The sequence below is a fragment of the Furipterus horrens genome, unplaced genomic scaffold (genome assembly GCF_987537825.1).
Source record: "Furipterus horrens unplaced genomic scaffold, mFurHor1.1.pri manual_scaffold_7, whole genome shotgun sequence".
Classification (NCBI taxonomy): domain Eukaryota; kingdom Metazoa; phylum Chordata; class Mammalia; order Chiroptera; family Furipteridae; genus Furipterus; species Furipterus horrens.
In genome coordinates this window covers 74,607,058-74,618,328 of record NW_028327177.1, presented here as the reverse complement: position 1 = coordinate 74,618,328, position 11,271 = coordinate 74,607,058, and the positions used below count along the sequence as shown (strand labels likewise).

The following is an 11,271-nucleotide window of genomic DNA, read 5'->3' as shown; positions in this document are numbered from 1 at the left end:
GCTTTTCACAGAAACTGGCCATGATCTAAACATTTCCTATGTACAGGAACGCTCGTGTGGTATTTTCTGGGTATTCAAATTCTCTTCTTTCTCAAGAACCCCCGTTAATGAGGTATTGTGACAGAATTTTAATGGGCAATGTTTAACAAACAGCCTCCTCTCTTCCTACAGAATTGGTTAGTGGCCCATTTTTCAAGCTGCTAATGCAAAGTTAATTAGTTACTGGATTTAGCTGATTTGGGAGCTATCAGCAGAAATTCTTTCATTGTTTTAAGGCCTCTTCTGGACTTGCAGACAAATAACTTAGAAACTAAAGGTCTTTATCTAACTTATGGGACATGTTACCCATTCATGTAGGACCCTGTGGTGGCACTGTTTTTCCAAACAAGCTCCTTTCTCTGTTTTTCATTAATATTATAAAAATAGCATGTTGTCTCCTGGCATGTGAATTTCCCCCGAGCACCTAATCACTCACCGAACAGTTATTCTAATTCTGGGCCTGTTGCTGACATGGAAAAACTTTGCAAAAAAAAAAAAAACACCAAAAACTGCAGAGGCTTTGCATATTGAACGGGGCTATATCACAAGTGCTTGTCCGTACGTGCAAACCAACTTAGTCTACTGCTCGTCATGTCCCCTGCTTGGAAACGGGGTTCCCCTGACAGCCCAGTGCCTTACCCAGACCCTCAAGTGGCAAATAGAAGCCGCCTGCGAGCCCGTCCAGCTGTTCTCCCCAGAGCCAGGGGCAAGGCCGCGTGGGTTCTCCAGGGCGCACAGGACTGCACTGACCCAAAGCCATCCTCAGCCCCCGCCTTAGCCTCGTCCCACGGCCAAGGTCAACCACGCCCACGGTCACGTCCAGCCCACGTCAGAGTCTAGACGTCGAGAAGTCCTCTGCTAAACTTCTCGCTTATCTGCTGAAAACTCTGAGTGGTTAGTGTTTGTTTCTGCTTCCAGCGCCTGCGTCTGAAACAGATTAGATACACATGCTAGCCTGCTTTTCTCACTTTGATGCTGAGTATCGCTGTCTGTACGACGTGGGAACAGCAGGACCCTCCCAGGACAGCGGAGGAGGGCAGTGTACCTGAACAAGGACTAGGTCTTGTCTTCTCCCTGAGCTCTGCCCCTGTCCCCCCCGCCCCCTGTCTCTGCACTGGTCACACGCTGAACACCTGCACGGAGCACAGCCCAGGGTCACCCCATCGGGCAGTCCGCAAACCTCACCCCCGGCTGAATGAACGTGGGCAAGGGGTTCCCTGCTGGGCTTCGGCCCCGAAGTGTAGTTCGCGCCGTGAGGCTGACGTGCCCACAAGCAGGCCCACGTGGCCGCACCAGCCAGCCCCGAGGATCGAGGATTTCCTTGCGCCCCCCTGTCCGCGCCAAACCGGGCCCTCCATCCGGTCCGCGGGCCGTGGGCCTTCTTGCCACTTTCTTGCTTTCAAGTAGAGACATGGAAGCCGGAAAGGCGATGCAGTTGGCCTGCGGCCTCATTCCTCGCCCTGGAAGCTGCAGAGCTGGGGGTCTAGGTCTGACAGTCAGATGTGAAACAGCGTTTTCCGCGCTCCTGCGGATCGCAAATCCGCTCTCCCCGGGCACCCTGCGCCGGCCAGAAGAAGGCCTCAGAGGGCTGGGGTGCAGCGTCTCTCGTTGCCGGGGCTCCCTCTGCGTGACCCCCAGGAGGCTCGACGCCAGTCTGCCACCCAGGTCCTAGGCTCCCACACACGACTTCGCCCGCAAGAGTTCCCGGCAGCCTGCAGCTCCCCTCCTCCTGCTCAGCTGTGCCGGGCACCGTTCGGCAGGAGAGACGCGCCCTCCGACCTTCCCTGTGGCGGCGTCTCTTCTGACCCTGTTCGCTAGTGAACCGGCTGAGGCAAGGCCCCGTCTGCCTCTTCCTTGGGAACAGCCCCCACCAGCCCATCCCCTCACCTGCGCCCCGCGAGCCAGCCAGGGTGGAGCTGGCCGGGGTCCCCACTGTGGGTTAGCCATGCCCGCGGACCATCCCCCCTCCAGGAGAGTCGGAGAAGACTGCCACCACCTCCAGGGGGGAAACTGAGTCCCGGAGAGCCCCCGCCCCTTGTCTCATGCCGCTCAGTGTCCTGCTGTGCCCCTGGGCTTTGGCTTCGCCCACAAAGTATTTAATCACACAAACCTGGGCCTTCTACGAGGAGGGGCCCTGAGAGGACCGTCTGCCTTCTGAAGCTCAGAGGACAGGAATTCTGGGCCACCTGCTAAAGGCTTTCGGCATAAAGTGCTTTCTCGCGACTGTTTCAGGTGAGACAGCAGCCCCACGATGTAACTTGTACGAGGATTAGTATTTCCACTTGAGAGACAGAACTGACAATGACCTTGGCCAAGTCGCATGTTTACGGGGAAGAGGAGCCAGCCTGTCCGAGCTGTGGAAATCGCTGGACCCACCTCGCTCTGATTCTCCCCCAGTCTCCGCCACTTACGGGCCACCCTTCGGGAGCCTCACGCTGTTCCGGGTCCCCTTTGAGGAGGCGGAGGGAACATTGCGGGAGACGCCGGCCTCGGTTTCCCTGCCGGAGGGCTGCCCCGGCCCCCGCCCTTGCTCACTGACTGCACCTCCGCGTCCCCGTCGTTTGCTTTCTTCTTAAACACAGAATGTGAGCGCGGCCCATACACCCTCCTTTCCTCCCCCTTGAGACCTTCTCATTGCATTACCCACTGCTCTGGCTCCCACCAGCAACGCCCAGTTTCATCCAGTCTCAGCTTCTCTTCCAATAACCCCACCCCAACCCCATCTACTGCTGGCCCGCTTGGGGTGCCCTCAGGGCTCCACAGTGGCCCCGTGGCCGCCCGCCCAGCGAAGGCAGTGTCTGACTCTGTTAGCTGTGAACGCGCGTCTCTCGTCCGCCCAGATGTTTCAGGAACCGCGGAACTCCGTCTGTGTTCGCCTTTGCTGACCCCCGCAGGCACCCGCGGGTGTCCTGTTCTGACGTGGCTCCGTCACGCACCCGGCGGAATGCGAGCTGCTGATCTCAACAGAGAAGCTGTTGACTGTCTTTCTTTTCACTGATGCACTGAGACGAGAGAGTGGAATTCTTGGCCTCATTGCCTGTAGGGAGATGCTTTGTTTTCTGCTTTTAAAAATAGGAATCAGTTCTTGCTTATTTATAACCGTCTGAGTTCCATGGGTCATAAACTGAATGCCCACACAGTCAGGTGGGTCGGGACAACCCCACTGATGCTCCGTATGTAGTGCAGTAATTTCCATGGCAAAACGGCCCCGCTGGGTCCCTGAGTTATACACGTTGTAACGAGTGCAGACCGCAAGGCTGAGGGCAGAGCCGCCGCACCTAAACACTGCGTTCCAGCTGGCCAAGCCGCGTCCTCTAGGGTGTGGGAGCGCCGTTCTTTTTTTTTCTTTTAAGTATAGTTTATTGATTATATTGTTACAATAGTTCCAATGTTTTCCCCTTTGCTCCCCTCTGCCCAGCACCCCCCCTTCCCCAGAACCCGCCCCCACCCCAGTCCATGCCCATGGATCGTACATACAAGTTCTCTGGCTTCACCCATTCCTATAGTATTCTTTTTTTTTCCCCCTTAAATAATTAATTAATTAATTAATTATTTTAACAATAAAAAATAACAGTCCCTCCCTCTCAGACTTAAGACTCTTTATTATCTTATAAAGGACAATGGGCAAAGGTCTTGTGCTCTTCTCGCTGCTTCAAGCTGGACATGGTCGTCATCCTACCTACCCTTGGGTCCAGAAATCCCTAATAAGAGTGGGGGTGTGGAGGAAAGGGTGGCCTTCCCACGTGGGGAAGGATCGTGCAGACTCCAGGCCAGTTGGCTGTCCTCAGGCAATGGCATGCTTGATTAAACAGGCTGGCATTCTTGTTGTATTCTGGGGGCAACAGATTTGGCAACAGAGTTAAAAGACATCATTCAATCCATAACCACTAGATGACAAAAGGCAGGGATTAATTTTTCAATGTCCCATATTAGGGAAAATAAAAAGGGGGCTTCTTTGGAGGAAGGTGTGCCAGACATGTCTCACCTGTCCAAAACCCTTTTGCCCGTTATACTTAGTTTGGGCAGAGGGGAATATTTTAGGTTTCCCCACTGTCAGATCTCTGGGCCCTTTCTGTCCAAGCCATTAGGACAGAAAAGAGAAACCAGTTTTAAAATGAAGCCACAGACCACCCCATACTTCACCAACACAGCCACTTAGTTCAGCCAAACCATTGAGTCTCAGGAGGCGGCGATGCAGACAGGATTAAGTGAGGCCTATACATACAGACAATCACTCAGGTAATGAGATCGTAGGCTTATTTATGCCCTTTGAAAACAGAACACACATGTTAATTTATGCAACATAACCCACAAACAAGTCTCTAAATCTGTGATACTGTCTTATTGGAAAGACATCCAGCTGCAAGGCATTTGCCACTCTTCTTGCCTGTAAATTAAGCATCTTTGATGATGCCATAGACCTAGTTTAACTTTCAAATGAAAACAAACTCTAAATGAAAAGAAACTTTAAAGACAGTTAGCTGCACTACTTTATAGTCTACCACTGAGCATTGTGATTTTCCTTGAATCACAATTTTTCTCCTTAAGATTACCCTCCTTGTCATTAAAGGGACTGCATTAAGTTCATTTTTAATTTATCCTGTTCATTTGCATAAAGATGACAAGAGCAGCAAATGATCACTTATGATCTTTAGTTCTGCTTTGCTGGAAGTTACACAAGGAACATTTAGGGTGACCTTCAGTCTGTCCTTCAGGGCACAGGAGCTGAGCCACATACCTGCCATTCAGCCTTGCCTGTAAACACCTGTCCTTTCCAAGTCCTTCATGTTTTCCATTGTGCCTTAAGGTCCCTTCTAGCCATCTTTCAGGAAAACAACTGAGGTCACACACACACACACACACACACACACACAATCTGTTGCTACCACATCACTGAGGTCACCAGACCATCAGAAAAACATGTTTGTTTGTTTTTTTCTGGAGAAACCTTTTCTCTGTTAAGAAGAAGCAACAGCTTCTCCGAGATCCATTTTTCATATGATTAATGTCAGGCCTCCCGTGTTTCCTAATGAAATCTGACACTAACGTAGAAAAATGAATACATTAATATTGAGCCCATTAATAAAGAGATTATCCACATGTTTAGGGTGAGCAGGGGAGGAAGGTGAAGGAAGAGGGAGAAGGGAGGAGAGAGACTCATGTACCCACTCAGCTCTTCCATCAAGAGCCTCTCCAAGGACCACATGCTGATCAAATACTTATGGATTTTTAATGCACTGGTTAGATAAACCTGGAAATATTCCCTGTGACCAAAAATATTATTATTTTTTAAAGAGAGAAGACCCCAGCTGATGCTATGGCATTTTACTGAGATGCAGAGCCCAGAGAAGAATCTTTGTGCTTTGCTCCCTGGATGGTAAGTATAAATGACTGTTCTCCTGAAACATCACACAAACCACCCCTGCCCACACCCCTCCATGGCAAGAGAAAGTGACGCAGACAGGAGGGGAGGTACAGCCACAGCGCGCCGTGGGCAGGAAGAGTGGCTGCAGAAGACAAAGGGCCCATACACCCTGCAGAAGTCTTCCTCAGCCTCTAAAGAACCAGTTAATTGTCCCATGGTCACCAGTCTCTACCACACTAAGGCCCGTGTGGGGACCGATGCTACACATCAGCAGCAGAAGCACAGGGTCCCAGTCCACAGAGCAGGAGTCGGGTTCTGCCCCTCCCTGCTGGGTTACTTGGATAGCTCTCCTCACTCGCGGTCCCGGTACACAGGAGGCGTTAATGGTAGTCTTTGTCTGTCTCACAGAATCACTGCCACTAGGGTCAAATGAGTTCACGGGCAGGGAGGTTTTTAATATAAACTGTAGATGGCCATAAAAGGCATTATGTTACTGTTTTTACAAGACATGCCCATCCCTTTATGTCTACGTGATGAGGTGGAAAGTGAAAGCAAGGTCCCGCTCAGCAGGCTATTATGTGTGACCTTGGGCAGCCATTACATATGACCTTCATCGCTCTGGGCCTCAGACTGCCCATCAAGCAACATAGCCAGGCTGGACCACAGCTAGAAAGCCCCTCAGGGCCTTCGCACAGCCTGGTACCTATGACAATCAGGAGGAGATTTCAAGAGGAGGCCTGGCATGATGATGCTAGCTTCTCTAGAGACCCAGGATTATCCTTGATTAAGGTCAGAGTGGGAAGACAGAGGGGACCAGACGATCTCTGGGAACTACTATGGCCCTCATATTGTATGAGATGGAACACTTGTGCCTCTTAAAATCCTGAGCAAGGAAATCTCCTGTCATGCTCCAAGGAGAAAACAACTTCACAGAAGTAAGGACAGAAAGAAAAAAGGGAACAGCCCAGGTAGAAACACGCCCCAGAGAGAGTCGATGTTCATGAATCAAATGGTTTCTTTTCTGGCCGCTGCATTTCGCTCTGGCATGGGCACTTCATTCATTGAGATACGAACGACCTGCCAAAACCTTCTTACACCCAGGAGACGGAGATCCACAGACAGACGGTGGGAGAGGGGCCAGCACAGCCTCCACACTGGAGGCAGAAAGTTCCCTCTTCTTCAGGAGCAGGAGGCTGAGGAAACCAAGAAGAGGAAGAAGAAGAAAAAGACCGTGTCATGTACAGAGCATGGTCCTTGCACCCCAAACAGCAGCAGCATTTCCTTCAACAGCAGGAGTTCTTTCCCGTGGGCCTTATTATATGGGCCCCCTGCCACCCCGTTTATTTGTGAAAAGAGAACTGCATGGAAAAGAAGGCCGAGGCTGTATGGGGGGGCGACAAAGCAGAAACCAAAAGATGCATTTTGTTCCCCAAATCTTCTGATGTGACTCACGAACTCTATGGTGACAAAGTGAGACGTCTGTGAGTTCATTTTATGTCTCAGCCATCCTCGAAGTAATGGGAAATCTCACCTTGTTTCTGCAAAACATCGGCACACACTGCGTGCCACAAACACTCGATCCCATTAGACATAATGGGACAGGACTGTCCCAGAGCTGTTTCCAGTTGTGTGAGTGCATCCTTCATTCAGGGAAACAAGAATATGTGAGCCGTTTGACTCAGGCTGAAACCGGATCCAAGGCTGCAGCGATAGCCGTAGCTATTTTCTTTTTTATAATTTTTTAATAAAAATTTCATTTATTTATTTACAGAAAGAGGGAAAAGGAGGGAGAAAGTGAGTGAGAGAAACATCAGTGTATGAAAGAACCATTGATTCGCTGCCTCCTGCACGTGTCCCCACTGGGGACCAGCCAGCAACCCAGTCATGTGTCCAGACCTGGAATCAAACCAGTGACCCTTTGCTTTGCAGGATGATGCTCAACCAGCTGAGCCACTCTGGTCAGGGTGCCACCGTTATTTTCTTATGCATGGCTAGGCAGAGACCTGGTCAGTGATCACCTCTCCCGTGGATGAGGAGAAAATATCCTGCGCCCCCATTTCCTGTCATCTATTACAGAGTCGCCCACAGCTATTCATTAATGGCTGTTCACAGAATGTAGGTCCCTGAATGGTCCACACCCACAAACTCACTTGCATTCTGTGACTGTGACCATGGGGTTCAGAGACGAAAGAACATTTCAGCTAAAGGGCCAGACGGCCAGGAGTCTGAATCCCCCAGCCTGCTGCGTCCAGCTCGCTGACTGTTGGCCGGTCACTTAGCCCTGATGACACTCGGCTTTATCAGGAGAAGATGGGGAACAAATGGCACGTGGCTGGTGGGATAATTCGAATTAATGTGGCAAGGGTGGTGGAAATCCCGTGAGAAGTGACGAGATCTTGGGAAAGGCTAGTTAGGAGCTTCCCACGTGAGTCCCACCTCTGAACCAATCTCCCCTATGTGTCAGCTCAGAATTGGGGTTTCAGGGCCAGGAAGAGGAGCCCAGAGACCTCAATTTTATTTTATTTTTTAAAATTATGTTTATTGATTTTAGAGAGAGAGGAAGGGAGAGAGAGAGAGAGAGAAATCGCCCCCCACACTTGCCCGGACCCAGGACGACAGCTGCAAGCCTTCGCTGTACAGCGCGACGCCGCAGCCCACGGAGCCACCCAGCCAGGGCCCCGAGGCCTCCGCTTGAACGCCTAGTTGCTGCCACTGACTGACTGAGAGTATCTGGTCACCCGTCTCCCCTGGCTGGAGCCCTACGTCCTGAGCCATAGAGTCAGTCAGGTGAACTTCTCATGCCATTAGAACTTCCCCGGCTGCGGTTTGAGAACAGAATCATTCCTTCAGACGCAGCCTGAGGCACAATTGGAACAGACACGGCAAGCGAGTGAGTATGAGCCGGGCACGTGTGGCCAGAAAGCCGACACGCGGTGACCCCGCCCCCCTTCAGGAGCGTCTCCTCCGAGAACCCCGGGGAGTCGGGGCGCACAGTGAGGGAACCACAGGCTGTGGGACGCTGAGGTCCTGCCCACAGACCTTCTGGGAGGCCCCAGACGAGAAGAGCGTGGGAACTGCCTGAGCGCCGTTTGGTTGGACCATCTCTCCTGACTTCAGCTCCCAAAGCGGGCTTCTGGTCACCATGGCAACTGAGCATGGGTGGTGCTCTCCCACCCTCACGCAGAAAAACCAAGGGAGGGGGAGCACATGAGAGGCAACCCTTCAAGACACAAGAGGCGACCCGCAGCGGTCCGTGCACTCTCCCTTCATCCCCACGCGTGGACGGCGTCTCTCCTACGGGGCTATCCCTGGGCTGGGCTGGAAATACACACAGTGATCATGATGTGTATGTGACCACAAACTCTGTGGCTTAAACCAACAGAAAGTTAACCTCACACAGGTCTGGAGGCTGGAAAAAAGGTGTCAGGAGACCCACACTCCCTCTGGAGGGTCAAGGGCAGCATCTGCTCCGTGCCCCTCCCAGCGTCTGCAGGTTCCTGGTGTGTGATGTGGCCACTGCAGACTCTGCCTCTGGGCTCAGGCTGCCTCCTCCCATGTTGTCTCAGGTCAGACCTCCTCCTGCCTCCCTCTCTGCTGGAGCTTTGCGGGCCCCCCTGGGTAATGCAGGGGAACCGCCCCATCCCCCCAATCATTAACCTGAGGGAGCAGAAGCGCTGCTCCGTCCACCTCACTGCTGTCCCTGTCCCCAGCCCCAGCGCAGACTGGAAGGACGCAGACGGGGACCTCTGATGATTCACCCGCGGAAGGTCTCTTCTGCTGTGTGTGTGTGTGCTTCGAATCATCAGATGTATTACACAACTTATAAAAAACAAGGTATTTTATTGCGAAGCCCCACATGGGGGAGCAAGGGAGAGGAGGGCAGGGCGAAGGACCCCAGGGAAAGGCAGTCCACTGCGGGGAAAGTTCAGGGTGGGGGGGCGCTGCGGCGGCTCAGATGGTCACCGTCGCGTCCGCAGCCGTGTCGTGCTGTGGGCCGACTATGATGGTGCAACTCTCCTCCCTCGGCGACGCTTCCGGAGAGCGGACAGCCCACAGCACAGACATTTTAGGAAGGACCCTAAGCCTCTGCGGGCTGCGCCCTGTGCAGCCTGGACGTGGTCACCCTTCACGGGCCCTTCTGGGGCTCCTAGAGTCCAGCTCGCAGCACCTCGGCTGGGGCTGGTGGGGGCGTCACCAGGGTCGCACTGGGGGCCAGGTGGGGCAGGCTCCTCGGTGCTCCCCTGCGTGTTGGAACCAGGGCTGGGGCAGGGGTCCGCTTTGATGGGGTGGCCGATGGTCTTCGCTGTCTCTGCCTTCATGATGCGGTACGTGCCCATCACGCGGTCCAGCTTCTTCCTGGAGAATGACTTCACAATGTCCCACTCGGTGAACCCCAGGGCCCGCATTTTGCTTGCCACCTGGCAGTCAAGGTTCACCAAGGACGGCTCCCAGTAGTCCCTCAGCACCCTCCTCTGGCCGAGATTGACCCAGGGGTCTTTCAAGATGACCTTCAGGGCGGGTCTTTGCTTGGGTTTGACAGTTAACAGCATTTTTAAGAGGTGTTTCACCTCTTTAGAGAGGAACTCTGGGATTGTGAATTTTCCTCTCCGGATCTTCCGCTCCTTTTCTTCAACCGTGGTCCCCACAAACGGCAAATGCCCCACCAACATTCGGTATAAGATCACACCCAGACTCCACATGTCTGCTTTCCGGCCGTCGCGGGCTTTACCCTGCAAGACCTCGGGGGCTGTATAGTTGGTGGTGCCCCGGATGCTGGTGAATCTGTGGGGATGGGAAAAAGTATTTCAAGCCAATGGACATTTAAAAAAAGCTGGGGTGGCAATACTTATATAAGACAGAACGGATTTCACAGCAAATGCCATACCTGTTACGAACAATGAAGCTGGCTACTTTCAGGGTCTGCTTCTCATCCACCATGATGTTCTCTGGCCTGAGGTTCCAGCAGATGACGCTCCTGTGGTGGCAGTGCTGCACTGCCACCAGGAGCTGCCGGAACATCTGTCGGGCTGCCTGCTCAGACACGGGGCCGTGATGTATCAGGTAGTCGAGCAGGTTGCCCCCACTGACGTATTCCATGCACAGGAAAGATCTCCTCGTGGTAGACATTTTTTCAAATAATTGAACTATATTTCGATGAGTTAATGATCGATAATTGGGGTTGTCAGATGTTTCAGACTGCACACGGCGGCGGATGGCTTTGAGAGCCACCAGCGCCCCTGTGGGAGAGTGCCGGGCCAGCCAGACCCTGGCAGAGGCCCCGCTGCCAATGATGTGCTGGAGTTCATAGTCACCGATGGTGATGGGCTTGGGGACTCCAGCATCTTCAGCCATGGTGACTTAAAATGAAGAAGAGGAGGGGGAGGAGGAGGAGGAGGAGGAAGAGGAAGAAGAAGAAGAAGAGGAAGAAGGAAAGGAAACAATCTTTCAGAGCAATAGCAAGAACAAATCTCTCAAGTCCTCACACCACAGGTCACCTAACTCAGCTCCCTGGGCTCTAACGGACTAAATCCCAGCCCCACCACGGCCCTATATATTGTCTGGGCTTGCAGCTGCATCACAGAGCGCCTGTGATGTCAGAGCAGGGCGTGGCCCAGGCGTGGCCAGGGCTGAGCTGCAGTGGTTTTCTTTCTGGTCCCACCACCCTTTTGCTATAGAATAAATTTTAAAAAGGACCCCCTCCCACCCAATGAGTTTTTTATTTATGTGGGATAGTAAAGATTGATATTTATTTATTAGAAATAAAAATCTGTACGTTGCTAAATAAAATAAAAATAAAATAAATAAAATAAAAAGTCTTCCTTATTCCCTGGCCCATCCACTCCTGCCCGCCTCGCCCGGCCCACCAC

General features: G+C 52.5%; 1 protein-coding gene across 1 annotated transcript; it reads right to left on the bottom strand.

Annotated features, from left to right (window-relative positions):
- Positions 1-9,402: 9,402 nt before the first annotated feature.
- Positions 9,403-10,756, bottom strand: LOC150004650 (serine/threonine-protein kinase MARK1-like). The gene is made up of 2 exons (XM_090284918.1): positions 10,290-10,756; positions 9,403-10,186 (listed from the first exon to the last, which is right to left on the bottom strand). Exons 1-2 carry the CDS (start codon positions 10,754-10,756, stop codon positions 9,403-9,405), a joined length of 1,251 nt encoding a protein of 416 aa, XP_090141044.1.
- Between the last annotated feature and the right edge of the window lie 515 nt (positions 10,757-11,271).

Bases quoted from the DNA above. Each gene is read 5' to 3' on its own strand.
- LOC150004650 (XM_090284918.1), bottom strand. From the start codon at position 10,756: ATGGCTGAAGATGCTGGAGTCCCCAAGCCCATCACCATCGGTGACTAT. The intron at 10,187-10,289 runs GTATGGCATTTG...CCATCCCCACAG, and splicing joins AGCTTCATTGTTCGTAACAG to ATTCACCAGCATCCGGGGCA.